The sequence below is a fragment of the Dasypus novemcinctus genome, chromosome 11 (genome assembly GCF_030445035.2).
Source record: "Dasypus novemcinctus isolate mDasNov1 chromosome 11, mDasNov1.1.hap2, whole genome shotgun sequence".
In the NCBI taxonomy this organism is placed as follows: Eukaryota; Metazoa; Chordata; class Mammalia; order Cingulata; family Dasypodidae; genus Dasypus; species Dasypus novemcinctus.
The window spans coordinates 25058272-25081809 of NC_080683.1; the positions used below are offsets into that span (position 1 = coordinate 25058272).

A 23538-nucleotide genomic window follows, 5' to 3' on the forward strand; every position below is an offset into this window, starting at 1 on the left:
CAGCCATTAAATTGCTCTTCAGCACTGAATGGTTGTTCTGAAGAACTGTTGACTGCCCTGACTTTGCCCCCATGTGGGCTCAAAGGGAAAATCCTTGCATCTTCCTTTGGCATCAGCCAAATGTTATTGTTATCTCTCAAGCATTAGCTTTATACTGCCCTCTACCAAGGCTCCTCACTTACTCGGCTCAATATTCCAAATGGATAGCGATCTCCGAAGCAGATTATAAACTGAGTTGTTGAAAATAAAAATTTTACATATTGATCAAAATTTAGTGGTGCACCTACAAAAGGTCCACACCAGTTGAGATCACTGGTCACTGTTGTTGAAAGGGCCAGTTTATAAATTCTCTCCTAGGAATCTCACTGCCTTACTTAACTCTATCCTAGTCTCACCTAAACCAGTAAAGATGCTTTTGATATCAGTTCTTACTTTTCCTGGGCTCTACAACATACCTGAAAGGTTGTCCTTCCTTTGACCAAAACCCAAATGGAGAACTGGCGTTAGGGACAATCTGCCACCTGTACCCAGGGGTGGCTTCATTCAGGTCCAAGTCCTCAACAGCATCTCCAACTTCAAAAAGAAGTCCTCGATTGCCTGAAAGACATGTACAACTCATATGTCAGAGGGCATTCTCCCCAAATGGGGAATGACTATATGTTATTTCAGAGGTGATCTGCAAAGGTGAGTCAATGAAAGCCTAGATGGAATAGTCATAGGAGAGTTTCTATCGAGAATGCAAAAGTTCTGGAGGGTAGAAAATGCTCCTTGGTACAGGATTTGGCTTCTTAGAAAGAGAAAATTGATAAGGAATAGAAAAGGGAGAGAGAGTCACAGAAGACCAGAGAAGAGTAGAAAGCCCTTTCTAATCAAGTGGCACAGAGAAGAGAAAACAATACTATGTGAATAGAAGGCGAGCCAAGTAAGTCCGTGCTTGTGAACTTGACTTGTCTTTTGCTTCCTGCAGCTAGTATGGGCTTCATTATCTTTTAAGGTGCACTTCAACCTGAGAATTCTATTCCTGTAAACCTCTTCTTTTCCAGAAAACTGACAATCATTGTATATTTCCTGTGCCCTGGCCCAAATCTGAGGACCTGCATATAGAGCCAATTATGTGGTATGCTGTGACTGTGATATTTTACATGTTATACTTATTAATTTATGTTTGATATTAAGCAAACCCTGGGCCAGAGGCACAGATGAATATTGGGAACTAACTTGGATGGAGGGTAAAAGCTCTGGAATCAGAGAACAGCGGGTACAAATCCCAGCTCTGCTATTTACCAGATGTGAGAAAACTGCTTAATGCCCCCGTATCTTCATTTCCGCAAGTGTCAAAATGGGACTAATAGCAAGTAGAGGTAATATAGCAAGGTTTAAGGGAGCTTAAATATATACAAAAAGAGTCTGAAACACAATAAGTGCTCAATAAAGGAGAGCTCCCATAATTACCTTTATAAACTACTACTGTTGTTTTTCATTAACTCCTAAAAAGAGGAAACAGAGAAGAAACAGAAAAATAAGAGCATATTTTAAGAATATTATTTTAAACCAGGGTTTCTCAACCTTGGCACTATCGGCTTTGGGGCCAGTAACTCTAGGTTGTGGAGGTGTCCTGTGCACTACCAGATGTTTCACAGCATTACTGGCCTCCACACACTGCGTGCCAGTACCGCCCTCTCCACAGCTGTGGTAGCCAAGTATGGGCCCAGATATCGCCAAATGTCCTTTGGGGAGCAAAATCACCCCCAGCTGAGAATCACTACTTTAAATGTAGTAATTTGCCCTACTTCCATGGGCAAAAACAAAACAAACAAAACAAAACAAAAACTTCAAAAGCTCTTCATAAAGGACATTGTTAACTAACTTAAAAAAAAAAAACAAAAACAAAACAGTTGCATTCAGGAAATTACACTACCACTACCCAAGTAGCTAAAGTGGAAATGCTCAAAGAAGGAGCAGGCATTCTATTTCCTGACACATGAAACATGCATTCTCTCAATCACTTGTTTCAGTAATTTTGCTTCCTTGGATGGGAGCTTTCTCTGAATAAAAACTGCAGATCTGGGACCAGGAGAATTCTCAAGCCAAAGCTTTGCATGCATTTTCACACCTGAATGGCCTTTCCTTAGAAAGGTTTCTTCCCCTGCAGGGCAACTTTACTTTTAAGCTCTGAGTCTCTGGAGTTGACTGCCTATGGTTTACCATTAAGTCATCCTCCTGTGGGACCCGGAAGGAATACAAACTTGCAGGCTGGGGTTCCAGGGTGGGTAACCTGCCAACTGCCCTTTATCCCTAACTACCCTGAGCCTCCAGATCTTAGCGGAGAAGAGAGCTCGGATGTTGTACTCTTAATTTACATCCATGAGGTAGAAGCTTGAAACACAGGAGGACAAGTGGAGCTTCCACCTTGCCTCCTCCATCTCTGCTCACTTAATACACCCTTACTTTTCAAAGTATTAGACAGCTGCCTGCAAGGCAGAAGAACTGACATTTAACTGCACTGCACTGCCCTGCTCTGGCCTTGTATACTGTTGGTTATGAGCATAGAAGAATCCACTTCTAAAGTTCCCAGCTTCAAGGACAATGGGCATGCAGCTTACCCATCCTAGGGAGGGAGGCAGTTCAGGGTTCCCTCTAATAGCAGTAACAATGTCTTGATGAGCAGTAACAATGTCTGGATCATGACATCCACTAAAGTCCCATTGGCCATACATCTGGCTTGGGCTAGGAGTGGAGAATGCGGCTAAGCATCTCAATAAAGCTAAGAGCCTCTCAGATAAGAGCCTCTCGGATAGGAAGCCCATGACAATGGTATCATCAGCCCAGGGCTCACTGAGCTCACCAGACCAAGGCCTGAGACAGAATCCAAATGCCTTCATTTCTACTCCCCAGCCCTTTGCGATTAAAATGTAACCAGAGTATGGAATTACTGTGACTAGTAATGGAAGAAATTGTAGCATTGATGTGGAGAAAGTGGTCACAGTAGTTGCTGAGGGCAGGGAGAGGGAAGAACAGATGTGACATGGGGGCATTTTCGGGACTTGTAAATGATATTGCAGAGACAGATGCTGGACATTGTATATCCTGCCATAACCCACTGAATGTACTAGGGGAGAGTGTAAACTACAATGTAAACTATTATTCATGTGGTGCAGCAGTGCTCCAGAATGTATTCACCAAATGAATCAATGAATGTGCCACAATGATGAAAGAGGCTGTTGATGTAGGAGGAGTGGGGTGAGGGGGGTAGGGTGTATATGGGAACCTCTTATTTTTTTAATGTAAGATTTTTTGTGATCTATGTATCTTCAAAAGAATACAATCAAAAAATATAAATTTTTTTAAAAATTAAATTAAAAAAAAAATGTAACCAGAGATTCACAAAACAGCTCTGGGAACTTCCTTACCTGTCTGAGGAGCAGTGAGCCTTGTACTTTCTCCTGGAGACCTAGTGGTGCACTCAATCTTCCTGGGAGACACATGTCTAATATCACATGGAATGCCTATCAAAAAAAAATTATATATATATATATGAAGATGGGAGGACAGGACAAAACTGAAGTGGGCTGGCCCCTATTCTAAGACGAAGGGCTAGATGTGGATAGTAGAGCAAATGGTGTCAACCAATTGATGGAGGGCAAAGAAAGGGAGATCATGGAACAGTAGAACATAGAGCTGTTTGTAGGAATCTGAAAGAGCAATGCGATGATATTCACTAGGATGCACTCAACCACCTTGGGATGTTGGAAAAGCAAGGATGATGTGAAAGTGTGAGGACACTTTGCTGCATCCTTACCTCATCATCTAGAGGGCAGAACAAAAGTTTCTAGATAGGTCCCCAAAAAGTTTGTGGAGGAAGCATTCCAGAAGAAACTGCAGAGTATTGCCTGCCCACTCCTGCTTTTCTACATAGAGAAGGCTGAGCAGGAAGGGAGAAGAGTTGCCTTTTAGGGGAAGTAATCCTTTGTGAAGAGGCAGCTGTGTATTTCCCTTCTCTCCTCCATGGAGAAGGATGTCACTCAGTTTTGCCTCACATCTGTAAGATGGGGACGCTGAGGACATGCCCTGGACTCCTGAGTGTGTCTGCAGGAAGGAAAAGTTGACATCCAGGTCCCTGTTACATGGTTGCAATCCCACCTGGTCTCTATCAAGCACAGATAAAGTAAGGTGACATGATACATCTAAAACGGGCAAGAGTTGCTTCCCATACACACACACCCCATGCTATAGGAGATGCATTATCTCCCACAGCATTTAAAACAATGAACTATAATATTTTCAGCTACACCAACTTTGTTACCTGCAATAGTAACTTGGGCAGGATTGTCAAAGAAATCTCCTGTAATTGTGATGTCTGTTCCTCCCCCAAGGCTCCCAGTTTCTGGAAATACAGATAGTATTTCTGCAAGAGAAATAAAAAGTAAGTTTCTGATTATAGACCAGGATGTGAACCAAATAATAATATAATAGAAACTATCAATGATTTATTTCTAATTATTAACTTTCTAAGACCAGCAATGGTTGGAATTTTTTTCATTTCTTGTAAAAGTCATTACAATACCTACAATAAGTAAAGGACTTTATGTGTGTGGCAGTTTGATATTATTTATGAATTCCAAAAAGAAATATAGATTGTGTTTGTAAACTGGTCACTTCCTCTGGCATGATAACCTTTGATTATATTAGATTCAGCTGAGATGTCTCAATAAATTATATTAAGATTAGGGTTTTGATCCAACCCCATCATTAGAGTATGATTCAGCATTGAGTCCCAGCCCCCTTGGGCTGATAAAACAGATGCTCACACGGAAGTAGACACACAGAAGCAAATACACAGGCAGAGGGACGAGCCTGATAGTCTACATCTGACCTTGTGGAAAAAACAGAGCAGCTGAGGCTGGAAAGAAATGAGCCCTGAGGAGAGTGACAAGCCTTTTGCCAGCCTACAGCTGAGGTGGGAAGAATCTGGGACCACGGAGCCTTAAGAGGGAAGAGGAAGGCTGAACCCTCACATACTTCACCACTATCTTGCGTCAACACATGGCAACTTTGGGTGAGAAAGGACCCCTTATGGTACCTTGAGTTGGACTCTTTAGGGCCTGGTAACTGTAAGCTTCTATCCCTTTAATAAATACCCTTTTAAAAAGCCAACAGAGTTCTGGTACTTTGCATCAGCACCCCTTAGGCTGACTAATACAATATGTATCAAATACATAGAATCAGTTTTTAAAGGAAGGGAAAATGCAGAGTCACTCATGATATCAGTAAAAGCCCCCTGCAAACTATGGTACTTTTTTAGGAAATCTAAAAGGTTACCCAAAATGGAAGAATCAACTTTAGATGCACCAGGTAAGGCTTCAATCCACCCACGAGTCTGCAATTTGCTCTCAGCCAAAACATGAATTACACTCAATCCAGTACTCTTCCACTTCCCATCCTGCATCCACCTTTCCTCTTTGTGAACTTACCACTTTGTACCTGGTTCCCTCATGCTGACTCCTGATTGTTTTAAGAATGGAATATCAGAAATGTGTGAATTGAAGTTCCGTATTCACTATAGACATAGCCATTATTTAAAAAGTGAATTCCATACTAAAAATAGGAACGTTAAGTGAGGTATTTCTAAATTTTTGTAAAAGTGAACCATTTGTGGGAAGCAGACTTGGCCCAATGGATAGGGTGTCTGCATACCACATGGGAGGTCCACGGTTCAAACCTTGGGCCTCCTGACCCATGTGATGAGCTGGCCCATGCACAGCGCTGATGCACGCAGAGTGCCGTCCCACGCAGGGGTGTCCCCCGTAGGGGAGCGCCATGCGCAAGGAGTGCACCCCATAAGGAGAGCCGCCCAGCGCAAAAGAAAGTGCAGCCTGCCCAGGAATGGTGCCACACACAAGGAGAGCTGACATAGCAAGATGATGTAACAAAAAGAAACACAGTTTACCAGTGCCACTGATAAGGATAGAAGTGGTCTCAGAAGAACACACAGTGAATGGACACAGAGAGCAGACAACTGGGGGGGGGGAGGGGAGAGAAATAAATAAATAAATAAATCTTTTCTTTTTTTAACTGACCCATTTGTTATTTGAATATATAATAGCAGGAAGAATTATAGCAATCTGTCATATTTTACCTGAAATGGACAAGCCTATGTATTATGAATACTTTCAAACTTCCCTTCGGAATATACCAAGAAATGCATTTGGAGTTCCTTCTGTTTTTCTATCATCACAAATTTTAGACTTTGAAATTGGGGGTCTGGTGGTGTCTGGGGTCTGGCACACAAATGGCCAGAGCTCCTATTCCTAAAGGATTTTGAGATCAAAGAACACATATTTAATCCCTCCCTTTATGCCTTGGTTCTAGTTTCTCTTTCCAAGCTGAGTAACAATATTTTTGTTGTTTTTGTTTATAAATTGGTACTCTGAAGCTTAATCTCAGTACCCTTTACTGTCAATTGTCAAAGTTTGATAAAACATGTGTCCTTTTTTTTTGGTAAGAGAAAGTAGGTCTTAATGTCTGCCAAAACACAATTTATATGCTTTATTGGCTCCATTAAATTTTTTTAAAAACTTAAAAAAAAGAGAGAAAGAATCCCCCACAGTAACATGCCACATATCCCCAAGAATTTAACTTTTTCTGATGCTTTCCACTACTTTGATGAAACTTCAATAGTTCAAAGTTTCATTCCCTCAAAGAGAAGAGGGACCTGTTTTCTGATGAACTGAAGGTACAAGGAGACTAATCACGAATGGTTACTCTTCCAAAATATGAATTTTATGAGGATATTTCCTATATAATGTTTTTGCCCATGAGACAAAGCATAGGAATTATTTTAAGGCAAAGATTTCCACCTCCATCCTCAAATATCAAAATTCATCACTAACAATAACAATAATCCCCTTATTTTAATCTACTATTTTACATTTTTTTTACATTCACAGAATACCTATTATGTGGTATTAGGGATATAAAGTGAATACAAAATAATTCCTGTCCTCAAGGGGATCAACTTAATAAGGAAGGACTGGTACACAAAATTATATTTATCATACCTCAGGTTATTGAAGTTAGAGAGAGTATATAAAAGTATCAAGGAGAGGTTTGGAAGTGGGGTAGGGTTTGGTGGGATAGAAGGAAATTTCCTAAAGATGACATCTGAGCTGAATCTTAAAGGAAGAATTACAACTGGGCCCAGGAAAGGGACAAAGAGAGGACAAAGGCATTTCAAGTGAGCAACAGTCCCAGCGTGAAGAGAAGTAATTGCATAGTACGTGTAGTTGTTTCTGGAATAGAAGTGCAAGATGGGGCTGGAGAAACAGACAAGGAGCTGATCAGGAGCTTGGACCATTTTCTGAAGCACATGTGTTGCCATTAGAGGACAGTAGACAGGGAAAAGCCATCAGATGTGTGCTTGATGTAGTGAATGGAGGTAGCTATGCAGGGCTTGGGTCAGAATCGAACAACTGTAGCACAAGGGCACTTCTGGGAAACAGTTGCACTGTGACAAGTAAGAGGTGATGAAGCCTGAATTAAAACAGTGTTGTAGAGGTGGAGTGGACACATCACATTTAAGAAATACATGGGAGGTAAAATTGGTAGGTATTGGTGATTGAATAGTTACGGAAGTGAGGGAAGGATAGAAATCTTGGAATCCCAAGATTCTTGTTCATTTTCTCCTTTCGACAACATTTGGAGTTAATACAGACTCTACTTTGTCCAATTTATAGATGTTTAAATTGAGACTCAGAAAGCCTAACTGATTTAACCAAGCTCATACAACTAATTGAATGCTGGTTCTCAAGTTTCTCAGCTCAGGTCTCATTGCAGGTGTCCACATCCTCTTTCCCCACAGACAGATTCCTCCTCTGCTAGGCAAAAGTTCTGATCTGTGAGTCCTCATCCCAAGAAGACATTGGCCCTGGAAATACAAAATAGCTGTATGATTGGAGAAAACCATCATCCAGTCTGGCATGTTGAGGTTCAGTATTGATGGGCAGACTCCCAAAGCAGCTTGAGATGGTGGGAAGAGAGAACACCTCACATAGGACATTGGATCTATGCACAAGATTTGCATTAGATCTACATATTCCAGCACTAGGACATTTTCCTGGCCTTGGTTTGCCTCGTCTCTAAAAGGGGGCTAACATTACTTTCCCCATAGTTAAATGAGACTGTATGTAAAACCCTCATGGGCTGGAATTCTGCTTCCTGCTGCTATTTAACATCCCCACCTTAGGAGTGTCTTCAAACTAACTTCAAAAGAGACTAGTTGAACTGTTAAAGAAAATAAAGGCAAGGCCCAAAATTCAACTTTTGCAGGATTAGGCTATTTTAGAATGGCATAAGACCTAGGAAATTTCTCACTTTTGGCAAAGGTAGACGCTGTGCTGCATCTGGAATCTGAACCTGGCAATCTAGACATTTCTTCAGTGGCTTTGTGATCATAGTTAGCCCTAGAATCTACATGCTATTCTTTAGTAGCCAACTCTCTACAACTGAACAATGTTCATGATTTCATGCAAGATTTTCTTTTCAGCATTTGAGTTTTTACATGAAGGTTTACCGACCAGATAGAAGTACAACAGCAAGATATAAATTGCCAAGTGAATGCTCAGAGGTGAAGTGTTAAAATAACTGGAAAGGTGTGCTTTTAAATTTTGAAGTGCTACCACTTTTCTGTTAGTTTTCAGAACATAGATCAAGGCTTGGCTCCCATTTCTTTCATTCAGTCTATATCAATAAACTGTGTAGAAATCTACAACTGAGCCTCTTCTAATTTTGTAACTAAAGCAGATATTTATATATGCAATTTACTCTCATCCCAAACCAAAGGGCATTCACATTTGTAGGGACTGTCAATGAGCACCTCAGGTGTAAAACGTTAATGGAGAAATGGCTGGAAGGAAGGGTTCAACACTGGATGACACATGAGGGGAGGGGATGAGGAGTATAGTGTGAAGGGGAATAGTACCTGAGTAAGTCTGGTACAGAAAAAGGTCCTGTTTGGCACTGATGAGCCAGGCACTCTTGTGTATTACTGACCTTCAAAAAAGACAGTTTTGTTTTAGATGAAAATAACAGCATCCACTCTGGAATTTAATTTTTTTAATTGACTACCAAAAGGAAGACCATGGAATAACTACTAGGGACCTTTAGAATATTTTGGATACCAGTTCCCTCCAATGATTAGAGAACAATACCACGGAGATAAAGTCTGTTTTCTGATCTATTGTTGTACGGGAATAATAACACCTACTTTACAGGGCTTTCCAAGTATTAAATGGAAATGATGACCTTGAAAGGACATAATAATGAGTCTACCCCATAATGGCCATGCAATATTCTTTTACCCTTTGTAAATGAGAGTCTCCAAACCTTGGACTGTCTAGCTATAAGTAGTATCCTACCACCATCGCAATGAAATTAATATCAGCTAAACAACGCACTTTTAAGGAAAATTCCTATCACATTTTATAGTGCACAACAGAAGATAAGGCCTACAGAAATCCAGAAACCTAATTTTCTTCATCAAAGCTCTATGAAAGTTAGACCATTTCCATTTTGAAGTTGGCATATCCTGGAATAGTATGATGTATTTCACAGAATCATATTCTACATTAGACACATGTGACAGTTTTAAATTTAGAGTACTCTGAGATCACCTAAGAGATCATTCTCAAAATTCTGTACCATCACTAGATTGAAATATTTACATAGACTACAGATGAGTGGATGTAACACAATTATATTTATCCAGGTAAAAGAAATCAAGCAGTTATGGGGGGTTATTATACTATTCTGTTTGTGTAAGTTTGAAATTTTCCATAATAAAAAGTTAAATAAATCAAGACAAGATATAAACAATATAAAATGAAGACAAATTTGCCACTCCCAGTTACATACCTTCCTTTGTTAAATACAGAGAAGCTAACATTCTGGGAACCTGTAACAATGAGAAACAAGCAGACACAGAAGAACACACAGCAAATGAATGCAGAGAGCAGACAATGGGGGATGAGGGGAATAAATAAATCTTTTTTAAAGAAAAAACAGTCAATTTTGGAAGGAAGGAAGGGAGGGAGGGAGGGAGGGAAGGAGGGAGAAACCTCAACAAATCACCTGGACCAGGTCCCTTCTACCATAAACTCAAGGGACCTTTGAAACTCAAAACATCCTAATGCCCCCCAAAATAAATACCTTCTAGGCCTAGCACCATCAGTGATGTTGCCTTCCAGCAATAAAGGGAAAATGTAGTAGGGGACACTGGGTAAGAACCCAGGCTTCCATTAGGTCGAGCTTGATCCACCAGTTACTAACTTTGACTTTCTCATGTATGCAGTGAAAATAATTGTACCTACCTCAAAGGCCTATTGTGAGAATTAAGTTAGATAAGTTTATATATAAGCTTCTTTACACTGGATTTTTCAGGGAGTCCTCAACAACTGGTAGCTAATTTCATTATCCTCATGAGAACCAATTCCTGAAATCATGTTTTTCCAATTACAGAGGAAGAAATGGATAGAACTTTAAAATAGTACTTCTTGAACAGACCGATGTAATTGCCTTCCACCCGACACTGAAGAGTCCCAAGGCCCTGGTTCTCCTCAACAGGATAGCTAAGAAAAGAACAACAACAAAAATGAAATCCAGACACAGTTCTGGAGTGCTGACTCTTAAGCCAGGAAAGTAAAGTAAAATGAAATGAAATCAACAAAATAAAATGCAAATCAGTCAGAGAAAATTGGTAGATAATGAAGGTATAATGAGCTCATTGGAGCATCAGTAGAGTTATCATCACTGTACATGCTACCAGTCAAACACACAATGTGTGAGACAAACTATAACTTATTCTCAACCTCTATTCAGCCTTTCCAAATTCTATTATAGACAGGTGTAGCAAAACCCATATCAAATCAAAACAAAACAAAAAACTATTATCAAGTGTGAACCCAAAAAGGAAAATCCTAAGCAAACAAATTGAAGACCCCATAAAGAAACCACACTATAGTATTTGTCCAAAAACAGCTAAGCCACAGAATATATTTCATATAATGGTCTCAGTGGAAGGTTAATCTATTCAGACCACAGTGAAGTGAAAATCCAGCAAAAGGCTGTTTCTCTGAACTGTGAGCATATAGGCACTCATTTTTAAAATTTTTACTTGTTTTTATTTGCTTAGTCATTACAGTATAGTGGCTAAGGACATGAACTCTAGAGGCAGGTCAGGATGCAGGGTTCAACTCCTAGCTCTGCCACTTGCTCTCTGAAACTTTGGGCAAGTTATTAAACTCTCTGTGTGCCTCAGTTTCTCATCTGTAGAGTGGGACCAATTACCATTTGAACTCAAAACAAGGTTATGGGGCAGCGGACTTGTCCCAGTGGTTAGAGCATCTGTCTACTACATGGGAGGTCCGCAGTTCAAACCCCGGGCCTCCTTGACCCATGTGGAGCTAGTTGTGCACAGTGCTGATGCGCGCAAGGAGTGCCGTGCAATGCAGGGGTGTCCTCCGCGTAGGGGAGTCCCACGCACAAGGAGTGCACCCCGTAAGAGAACTGCCCAGTGCAAAAGAAAGCGCAGACTGCCCAGGAATGGTGCCACGTGCACGGAGAACTGACACAACAAGATGACGCTACAAAAAAAAACACAGATTCCCTTGCCGCTGACAACAACAGAAGCGGACAAAGAAGATGCAGCAAATAGACACAGAGAACAGACAACCGGGGTGGGGGCGGGGGAAGGGGAGAGAAATAAATAAATAAATAAATCTTTAAAAAAAAGGTTATGGGAGACAAATGAGTTTATATTTACAAGGTGCTAAGAGTGGGGCTTAGCCTATAATAAGCACTAATTAGCTATTTGTTTTTGAGAAAAGTTTCAGAATCCAGTTTAATTTGTATGTAAATCAACTCCTGTGTCTTCTGGTAAGTCTACATACAAGGTAGTCAACAGTGATGGGTGATTTGTATCAAAAAATAAATACTGGGAAGTGGACATGGCTCAACTGATAGAGTATCTGCCTACCACATGGAGGGTCCAGGGTTCTATACCAAGGGCCTCCTGACCTATGTGGTGAGCTGGCCCACAAACAGTGCTGTCACACACAATGAGTGCCATGCCACACAGGGGCACCACTGCGTAGGGGAGCCCTACAGGCAAGGAGTGCACCCCGCAAGGAGAGCTGCCCCATGTGAAAAAAGTGCCACCCACCCAGGAGTGGTGCCACACACACACAGAGCTGATGCAGCAAGATGACACAACAGAAAAGAGACACAGTTTCCCAGTGCTGCCGGATAATGCAAGCAGACACAGAAGAACATACAACGAATAAACACAGAGAGCAGACAACTGGGGGAGGGGAAGGAGAGAGAAATAAATAAAATAAATCTTTAAAAAATAAAAAATTATAAAAAATAAATATGTATATGTGTTTGTGTTTGTGTGTGTGTTGTACCCATGTAGAAGAACCAAAAAACATATATGATGGCAAGAAAAGAAAGATACTCACCTGCTTCCTGTCTGCCTATTTACAAGAGAACAAGGAGTGATGCATTTGCCTCCTTGAGCTTCTAGGATCAGTGGGCTAGGTAAAAAGTCCAAAGAAAAGTTATGAGAAAATAGTGCAATGCTCCTAATAAATATTCCTGACAGAGGAACAGTAAGATGAATGTTCTCCTTTGAATTTATGGAGCATGACTGCAGGTAGCTGAAGCCTGTCCCAAGGAAAGGTTGAACCAAATTCTCAGGCTGAGAGTAGGGGTGTACAATACTTTATCATGGTCCGTGCTTTTCAGAGGGAGAAGTTCCCTTTTTTAAAAAATCTTCATCATCTTTACATAGACTATACTGGTCTATACAGAGCCATGGTATTCCTTTACAAAGGCTGTATCCCAGACCAAGACTGCAACAAGCCTGAGCAAGGAATATGGCATATTGTCCAGGATGTATTTAGGGCTTCTGGCCCCACAGAAAGAGCAATTTTCTTTGAAGGAAAGTTGACAACATCAGAAATGTAGATCCTGAGAACAGTCAAAATGTTTTTGAAGAATAGGACAGAGTCAGAGAGATGGGGTGGAACAGAGGAAGGTCCCCTACCCCTCCAGTAGTGAAGGAAAAATTTGGTCCCTTGTAGAGACTCTACTGAGCTGAGCATAGAGTAGGCTTGTGTTCCTTCTACCTTATAAGTCCTCACTATAATCACTTCATTACTAAATAATCACAGTTGCTTAGAGCTTCCCACAAACACCACCACTTTGACTGCTTGATGTGTTCTCCTCTCTCCCTAGCATGGATGGTTTAATAGCACCACTTTCCATGAAACAAGTCTCAGTTGAAGAAAATGATGTTAACATCCTCATCATGCTCAGGAAACATTAAAAACACAATGGCTTTCAGTACTTGCTTCCACATGTTTCCTCTGATCACACTAACAGAATTTCCAACAGCACGAATTAATAACCACCAAACAAAAAAATTATAAAGGAGTTCAAGTTTATGCACTATTTTGTAAAGAATTTATTTCATCCCAGGAAACAAGGCAGAGATGGTTAAGAATCAAAATGGAAAATCCACAGATACAATTACAGTACAGTTCATATGGAGCCCAGAGTGACCAGTAAATAAATGGACTAACTTAATCAAAGAGTCACAATCACATTAACAAAGTTTGCTGAAATCCAGAACACCAGGGACCATGAACTGCAAAGAGAAAAGCAGCAATCCTGCACCAACTACTAACAATTTATTGCTACCAGAGAAGCTGGTCCCAGGAAGCAATTCAGCAGATTTGAAATTAATTGAAAGCAAAAACAAACACACACACTTACCTATCAATGTACATGGCATCAATATCAAAGGTTTCCAATCTTCCAGTAATAATCCAGCCATACACATATATTAATTCTCCTGTTTTAGAAAGATTTTTTGAAATTATGTGCACTTAGCTCAAATTCTAAATGTATAACATAGCATAAACTGTGTATCTCTACCTAATATGACCAAACTGGTAGAGACCAAGAAAATTAATGCTTTTCTATACGGCATGTAAGGTCAATGGTATGATCCATTGATCAATATTACATATTAGCAAGACTAAAGGGGTCAACCATTTTGATCACAGACTTAATTGTCTCTGGATGGAGCACAGAAGGTACAGTGGGTCTTCCTTACAGTCCTTTGCAGTGTATGGCTTTCAGGAGGGAGGAGCCAGTTTCTGCACACTGCGCTGTTCTGCTCTCTTGGCTCTGATATGAGGAGGCTCATATCACATGATCCGGACGGGCATTCAGGTATCCTAAACTCTTTTCCATATCTCAAAGAACAAAAGATAAATGTCACAGGAGCCCCAAGTGGACAGGTCCAAAGATAGAAGGGCAGAAATTAGCAGCGTAGTTATGGGTTGAATGGTGGACAATTGACACAAGTCATTCATTCAGCAAATATTTCTTGAGCACCCAATCTATGTTAGGCTAATGTTCAAAGATGGGAAATTGGGGCTCCCCAAATAGGCGACATCTACCTTACTGATAAGCAGATGACTTCCACGGCTGGGCCTCCCCTCTGTGAGTTACAAAGATTCCATTTGAGCAGGAACTTCTCCTTAATCCCCCTCTATTTTGCATTCACAATAATGGGGCTGCAGGCATCACCAATCTCTTTTCAGTAAAGTGCACTCTCAGAACCAACCCCACCTCCAGGTTCATAGGAATTGTACCAAATGCTACATGAGCCAATTTCTTCCATATTTGAAAAACCTCTAAACGCTGTTCTGTGGAACTGCATGAAGCAAAAGTTTTAAACAAACACACCACAGCAAGGTGATGTAGTTACAGTGCACCACACAACCCCCACAACCTGGAATCAAATGCCTTCCAAATAATTAGAGAATTTAATCATCTATGCTGTAATCATGTAGCATCACAAACAGTGTTTAAAGATGAGACAAGTGTTGGTTAAGGAGATAAAACCTCAGTGAGAAAAGGGTACATATGAGACTCATAAGGTCACTGAATTCAGAGGACTTTGAGTCTCTTCATGGACATCTAAGGGCCACCAAAGGACATTACCAACATTTTGTTCCTTTCACATTTCACTTGTGATTTTCACATATATACTTTAGATGCCTGCACTAAAACAATGGGAACCTTCTGAGTAGTATTAAGGCCATTTTACAGGTGGATACGTAGAAAAAGAGGGAACATAATGACTTGGACAGAGGTCAAAGGATTTCTGAAAACCTGGAGTTTGAAATTCTCTGCTATTGCTAATTACAGGCAGAATAATAATTCTTAATTTTAGCAGGGTCACATTATCAATTTCTTAGCTTTGTTGGGCACAATTTCTGATGTTGGTGGTTACAATTTTAAAATTAATAGCAGGTTATAGAAATTAGGAGGTCCTGTGAGATTTTGTTTTGTCTCTAAATAAAAGAGACCCAGCTAAGCCAGACCATGATGCCTGGGAATTCTGCATCATAGTGGAGGGCCTTAACCACATATAGGAATTCAACTGTTCATAAAGCATCATCTGTCCTGTCTTCACCACTTTCCCTTCCTCTCTGGCTACTAACTCTGGACTGGCTTCCCAAATGAAATGAGGTAATTGCCTGGAAAGTGATTGCAAGGATGCAGCCATGTGCATCCTGCCTGGCAGGATCGCTGCAGCCAGGCCAGCGAGCAATCGTTCCCCAAGAAGGTAGAGGAGACAGGATGCAGAACTCAAACTTGTTAGAAGAAAGACAAACAGGCTTCACAGATCTGGGTGCCAGCTGACATCCAATTTTATGCCTCTAAAGGCTGGCTTCTTCCTCATATCTCACCCTATCGAGACTTTTACCATCTAAACAGGAGCAGTCGAACAACACAGCAGCAGAGACCCAAACATCTGCAGGTGATTTTCATAAACCATGTCTCTTCTTTTTTTTTTTTTTTACATTTTTTTAACTATGAAAGCTGTAGGTTCCACATCTCTTTTTGATAAAACACTATTATGTCATGATTATTCAGACAAACTGGAAAGAATAGATTTGTGAATAACCCATGCTAAAAAAATAATGCCAAATTCATATTCTTTGGGATATAATTTAATACATAATAAATAACCTGTGTCTGTACACATGCAAAAATTATATAAGCACTTTTCAAAAACTCAGATATTCATTTTGATGTTATTGACCAGTCAATCCATTCAAAACAACTACACCAAGTTTATGCATTTAAACACAACCATGTATAAAAATTTAGCAACTTGCGTTCCCATACTTATGCCATCCTGTAAACCTATCTGAATGGGTATAAAAACATTTTTTTAAAAAGAGTCGAAATTTGCCAAGAAGTCAGACAAAGAATTACATATAATCCTTGCTATGATTACATTTACCTTTAAGGTAGAATTTGCAATTCCTCGATCTATTTCTTAGTTGCAATCCTTTTCCCTTTTATGTAAATCCTCCAGCTTTCTCTCTCTTCTTCTCTTCTATCCTCCTGGCCTTTACACAGCTATGTGCTTTCTAACTCAACAAACTTCCTGTATAAGTATGAGGGTTTCTGGCCTTTCCAGCGGTGTCCAACACCACACAACACCCAACCAAATGGTGGACATTTGGACTCGCTCCGGCTTCTCCCGTCTGGGCTCAAATCTCAGCTGTAACAATTAGCTGTATGACTTTAGGACTAGTTAACCTCCTGATACATCATTTCCTCATCTGCAAAATGCTACCAATAGTAGTTCCTATATCATCAGGATCTGTGCAGATTTACAAGATAATACACGTCAAGAACTTTAAACAGAACCTGGCACATAATAAGTATCAATAAAGGTTTGTTATTATGAGGATGATTATAAAGTTAAGAATGATGAGGTTTTCTATTTCCTCATTCTCTTGGATTCCCTGTTTGATTTGTCTGGACTTTTTTCCTTCATGTTTAGAATACTTTGGTTATCAGTGAAGTAATAGAGCAAGAGTGCCCACAGTGAAATCAAACCAGTTAAAAATGAACCATAGGTTCAAAACAGCATCAGAGGAAAAACTAAATTTCCTCATTTATAGAGACCACCACCTGGTTAGAAGAGTTTGCAACAGGTTTCAACAAAGAGACTCTTAATTATTTCTATTTTGACAGAATATTTCTTACCTGGAACTCCACTTGGTGGATAAACTTGGTAAACAATAGGTGTCTCTGCCTTGGAAAACTGTTTAAAAAGTATAATTTTTAAAAAAAATTTTTAATTAAAAATACTAATCTCAAGTTAGAATTTCATTGGCCTATCCTAGTCACAGACTTCAGAGATACAAGTCCTTCCTCATAACACATTAGTTGAAGATAGTAAATAAGTAGGTTACATCAGAAATACTTTCAAATGTATTTCTTTTAATTCTCATAATATTTCTGTGAAGCTGAGATGACAGATAATACTATATTTCTTCTATAAATGTGGGAAAGGAAATTTGATCAGGGTCTTAGAGCTCTCTATCTTGAACCATTTTTACCCCAAACCTTGGCAAACCTGTTCCTACCTACCCACCTGCTTATGCAGGAACATCCTTTACCGGAAGGAAAGGCCATGCTTTAGAAGAACAACCGTTTAATTCTATTCAAGTGATGCTTTTGGATGTTAAAGGTGTTTTACCTTTCTAAACAAGAGCTCACTTACTTAATTAGAAGGATTGCAACTTAAATTATTATCAGCCAGGACCTTGGTAGGGATCATTAAGCTAAAAAAAAAAAAAGGGGGGGAAGTTGGATAGGCATACCAGTGAGTTGCTTTGGGAAATGGAAGGTGCCATTGGGAGAAAAATGATTCAAGGAATGGAAGCAACATCATACTTCAAAAAGGAGGAAAATAGCATTGATGGGATAAGTGGTACCCTGCAAAAGCCTGAGCATGACATTCCAAATCAATTTGTGACACTTCCCCTCCCCAAGCACATCATCAGCTAACCTTGAGTTCTATAAGGCAGGGATGACACCTGGCACTGTTGCTATTGTATTCCTATGCATAGCTTGGTATGTAAAATACATTCAAATTTTTATGACTGAATGGAGTTGCTCATCTGACGTGATTGATAAACTGCCTGGAAGCAGAGGGAGAATGAGACAATCTCAGGATTTCCATTTCACCCATAGGTGATTAGTCTAATATTAGCACCCTTCGGGAAATCACACTGAGGGGAAGTGTGAAGGATCAAAGAAGCATATGGATGGACTAATCAGTCCAAAGTTTGATCCATGAGACAGTGACTCATCCAGGAATAGTCCAATTCCCCTGCCTACCCACCCCCCCTAATTATTTCTAGATTCCTAGACCTCTTCCATTCTCCATAACCTACAATGTTTGCCATTTGTGAAAAAATTACAGCAAATTTGTTTTGTTTGGTCTGCTTCCACCACCCCAGGAGTCCACCTTCCCATGGAGAATATCACCGAAGAATAATTTCATGGTTAATCAACAGCCCTAATTAGACATTGAAAATCAACAGATACTTCAATGAAGCTGATGGGGGCCTGGCAAACTTGGGTTTTAGTATTGATCCACGTAGCTGTGCTGTCTGTTGTCAAGGCTAGTTTTTCCCCCTTTCTAAAGGAAGCTGTTATAAAAGAGTTCCTAGAAAATGTGCACAGGCAGCAGGTCACAAGAAGAATGCTGTGACCTCACAGACTTGGCATTGGCTCCCATCTCACCAAAAGATAAAGATTAATGTAATTCCACCTACACCCCACCACCACCTCAGTCTCCTCCTGCACCCAGACCTCTGTCTCCCACTGAAAGGACCATCATACCAATGTTATTTCAATTGGAACTTTATCCTAGGGACCTCCAGAGGTAGAGTAGTGGGTACTCCCTCATCTCACAGAGGTTAGAAGCTGAAGCAAGTGGAAGAACTGAGTTCAAAACAAATAAGGAAACACAAATTTCAACTTGAACTATAAGAAATACCAACTACTCAGAAAGTCTGGAATCCTCCTATCAGGAGTTTGGGAGGAATATAGCAACTCTTGGAGTTCTTCCTCCCAAGTCCCAGAGAGTGAGGGTTAAACTTCAAAAAAGTGATTCTCTCTGAGCTGGCACAACATAATATGGTAGATTTCTAGGAGAAATAAACCCCTGGTCACCCACAAAGCCAGAGACATGGCAAAGTGAAAAATTAATGAGCTTCCAAATCAAACTTCCCTCATGCTGATCCTTGAGCTGAAGGGAGGTCAGCAGCATCAAGATGGGAGAGAGAAAAAGCAGCAGGTTAGAATGAAAAGCCACAGACACCAGCTGCTTGATAAACCTTCTATGAGTGGTTCAAACTCGTCAGTGCCTGCAGCAGGCTCTTTGCAGTAGACTGGTGAGGTGAAATTAATTTTTTATACTCATGGTTCACCCAGTCCTAGTCCCAAAACAAAGACACATTCCGTGTTTTATCTAGCTTGGAATGTCTCTCATTAACTACATCCCCTGATGATTTTTCATCAACTCGCCAAGCTAGTTGAACCATTGAAGGACTTGTTTTCTTTAATGTGCAATTTTAGGAAGTGTTTCTCTTCCTTCCCCTCTCTTCTCTTATCAATCTTTTAATAAATAGGAAAGCTAGTATCTGGAATGAAAGGAACATCAAAACCCAACACAGCATGTTGATTAAGGAGGAAGCTGAGCCATCTTCCTTCTACTATATTCACCGAGACAGTGTAGAAGTGGTAGTACAGATCTTAATATGAAAATATGACATGTTTTCTTTCTGCTGCATATGTGCAGAAGAACATTCAGGAAAACAAGAGTCTCTTAGACAGAGAAACAAGTTGTTAACTGTGAATTGAGAGCAAATTTCAAATTTCAAAATTTTCTATAATGTGGACCGTATTAGAGATTAATTTAGAGGGTGAAAGTTTGTTTTAAAGGAGCACTAATTAACGACTAAATTGTGCTCTTTACAACAGCTTTCAAATGGAGACAACCTATGGAAAGTACAACCCTGTACTTAAGACCAATACCAAATGTTTTTCTGTTATGAAAAGTCTAGGATCTACTCCATCAGATACTATTTTAGGGTAAAACTAATATGATATGGACAGGAAATGGAGTCAAACATAAAACTAAGTACCAGTGTATATACTCAGTGGATGCGCTCTAGAATAAGTCAACATTAGCCTCATAAGCTCTCTCTGCTTTCTATTTGCTCTGAGTTTAAGAGAAAATTCTACCAGCAAATGCTCCTTCAGGCTAATATGGAAAGAGCACCAGAAATAGACCAGGGAACAGCAAGGGGAGAAGGAAGTTGGGTGCCTTCACCAGGAAAGTTGGGCTCCTGAGTGCCATCACCATCCTGAGACTCAGCTATAAAACAAAACACTGATCCACAGTGGTACTCTTTGAGGCTCCTCTAAGGCCTCAGCTTAGGTGTGGTGTTACAGTCAGGTACAGTCTCAAATCTTGGTTCTGTCATTTACTATCTGGATGACAATGGGCAAATTATTTAGTCTCCCAGAACCTCAGCCAGCTCATCTGTCAAAGCAGGATAAAACAGCTATCCCATACAACTATGGAGAGCATTAAACCAGGCCATGTGCATGAAGTGCTTACTCAGAGTCTGGCACACAAGTGCTCGCTACATATTTCTCATTAATATAGTCTAAAAACCCCTGTTGTTACCATACACCTTTCTCTCTACCCTGCCAAAGGAGACACTGGCTCATGAATAATACTGCTTGTCAAAAACACAAGCACACTCTCAGACCATGCAAAGATGCCTTCTTCCTCCATCCAAGAACTCACCTTGAAAGTACAGCTATCTTGTGGTCCTGGACTCAGGCTGCTTGCCACCTGTCCCCCAGAGAGCACTTCCAGGCGGTACATGCCTTCCTGTACTTCAGACAGCAGGGTTCTGAGGGCAGAAAGTGGAAATTCACGAATTCCCAAAGCAAGCAGACCCATTTAACCACTTCAAATAGCCTCTCTGTGCTTATGAAACAGAGCCAACCAAGGACACCTATAGATCTGCTCATAATTATGGGACTTTAAAGATGAGATCCTTCAGCAAAAGAGACGAATAGAAATTTTGAAAAGTTAAAATTTTTGTTAAGAAAAAGACCTTCAAAAAAAAGTCCTCTGTTTCTCAGATTTATAGGCTCATAGGATTTTCAGAGTTAGAAGGATTTTGATAGATAATCTATTCCTGATTTCCTTTTTTAAAAATTGCAGTTCCAGATAGATTAAGAGACCATGTATGTTAACACCATAGGTTAAGGGCAAAATAGGGCTTGAATCCCAGGTTCTTTCTCAATACGGGATTTGATTTTGCTACTTGTTATCTGAAAAAGTCTTGATTTCCTAACCATCCAAACAGCCAATAAGCACGTCCTCTATTGCATCAAGACAGAGAGTCCTCAACCTTCTCTCCTCTCTTCACACTTTTCACTGATGTCTATGTCATGTCAAGGCTGGCATTCACGTTGATTTTTGTAGGGGGGTGGGTATGATGACTAAGGAACTGGATTCAGGAATTGCTTCCTATTCAAACCTTCTCAGCAAAATCTTCAGTATGACCTTAAATATTTAAATCTGAACTATCCAATATGGTAGTCACTAACTGTATGTGGCTATTGAACACTCGAAATGTAGTTAGATGGAGTTGAGATATGCTGCAAGTATAAAATACATACTAGATTTTGAAGACTTGGTATACACAAAAAAAGGATGCAAAGTATCTCGTTAGTAATTGATAAATTGAGTATTTGTTGAAGTGATAATATTTTGGATATTTGGGGTTAAATAAAATATATTATTAAAATTAGCTTCATTTATTTCTTGGACTTTTTAATATAGCTACTAGAAAACTTTAAATTGCATTTTTGGTTCACATTACATTTTCATTGGGCAGCACTGATTTAAAGTTGTTGTGACTGTTTTGGAGAAACAGATATGATAATTTTATTATTTTTATAATAAGAAGTATGGCAGTATTTCATTGATGATAAAAGGTATTTTGTTCACATTTGAATGTTAATCAAACTTGATATACATCTTCTAAGCAAGGAGTACCATTAAGAGGGCAAGGTGATATTAAATCAATTGTATATCTTCAAATAAATAACTTGTTGGGATTCAGGATACACAAATCTCCAGAGCTTTGACATATTTTATGGCAAGTCTTCAGAAAGTAGATGACCAAATACATCATAATTCCAAAGGAAAACTTAAAACCCAGTTTTAAAATCAATAGTAGTGCTATCAGGAAGTTTAGTTCAACAGACATCAATTGAGCACCTACTATTTACATGGCATTGTGCTAAGTATCACAAGGACTAAAGTGTGGGTTAAACATATATCCCCTGCCCTCAACATACTTATCTCTATGAGGATGAATCTGACATGTGGGTAACTGGCCCAAGTATCATGAGAAACATAGTGCTATGGAAATAGGACCACTAAGGATATACTCGCCGTGCCTTTATATAAAAATGTGCCCTCTTCAGGAGGAGGAATTGTACAAAAATGTGTATACAGGCATACACACGCATGTGCACGCGCGCACACACACACACACCTTGTGGATGAATTACAAAAAGGTGCTCCATCCTCAAAGTGATGAAACCACAGACTGATTTCAGCCCCTAAGTTGACCCCCTATCAAGGAAGGGAAAGGTTACACTCAGTTGAATGTTCAGGAAAGAAGCAGCATTTGCAGTGCAGTTGGTGAGAATTCCAATAGGTAGAGGCAGAAAAGGAAGAAACTTCCTGGGAGAAAGGGAACAGAAGACAAAAGGAAACTACATTTTTTTCTCTCAATCAATGATCCACTTTTATGTAGCTTCTCTAAGACATTAGTAAAGAGAGAATGAACTAGTGGAAACTTCACAAACCAACAAAAACTTGATAGAACAGTGGATAATCTGAAATCCTATATAACTATTTCCTAATGAGAACTATATTAAACTCAGCAAACAAACTGAGGACTAATCCAAATTTTTTTCCAACTAATGCACAATTATTATAATTGTACCTACTTCAAAGGATGAGTTCTTTAGATAGCAAAATGGCACCATTTATTGAAATCTTAATAACCATAAGGCTTCTCACGAAGAACAAATGGTTAAAGCAATCCAGCATCACCTTATAAACAACTCAAAATTCTTCCCCATACTGCCATCTTCCCTTGAGCTCTAGAACTCTGATATGGATGGACCTTTTAGGTATATATTCACATGGGAAAGTTTTTTTCATCTATAGCTGATAATTGCAGTCACAGCAGGAGTTGCTCCAATTTTTCACCAAGAACTACTGAGGTGTGCAAAAAGCACTCATCCTATCTAGTCTTCCCATTCTTGGACAAGCCTACCTGGTCTGGCACATCACCACAGGCAAATTCAAGAAGATAGGAGAGACGTCACAGGGGATACTCAACAGTGCAGGCACTGCCATATTCACGAGGTTTATCTCCAGCTGAGAGCCATTGGTGGGATAAAGGAGACCCATGTCCAAATCTGAGCACAAGAGAAAGGGTGGATCTCAGGCTGAGCAGGTTGTAATCCACACATCATATAAAAATGTGG

General features: G+C 39.9%; 1 protein-coding gene across 9 annotated transcripts in view; it reads right to left on the bottom strand.

Moving 5' to 3' along the window:
- Positions 1-23538, bottom strand: part of PKHD1 (PKHD1 ciliary IPT domain containing fibrocystin/polyductin) — a 568785-nt gene that overhangs the window by 540115 nt on the left and 5132 nt on the right. For 8 of the 9 annotated variants that reach the window (XM_058306868.2, XM_071218516.1, XM_071218517.1 and 5 more), the window contains 11 exons: positions 23325-23469; positions 20762-20870; positions 17137-17194; positions 13831-13909; positions 12513-12587; positions 10558-10622; positions 9910-9949; positions 8978-9048; positions 4304-4405; positions 3411-3506; positions 456-597 (listed from right to left, as the gene is read on the bottom strand). In XM_058306868.2, coding sequence (XP_058162851.1) covers positions 456-597; positions 3411-3506; positions 4304-4405; positions 8978-9048; positions 9910-9949; positions 10558-10622; positions 12513-12587; positions 13831-13909; positions 17137-17194; positions 20762-20870; positions 23325-23469 — 982 coding nt within the window. Of the gene's footprint in view, positions 1-455; positions 598-3410; positions 3507-4303; positions 4406-8977; positions 9049-9909; positions 9950-10557; positions 10623-12512; positions 12588-13830; positions 13910-17136; positions 17195-20761; positions 20871-23324; positions 23470-23538 lie in introns of those variants that run through there. The other variant, XM_071218519.1, reaches the window with a different exon arrangement.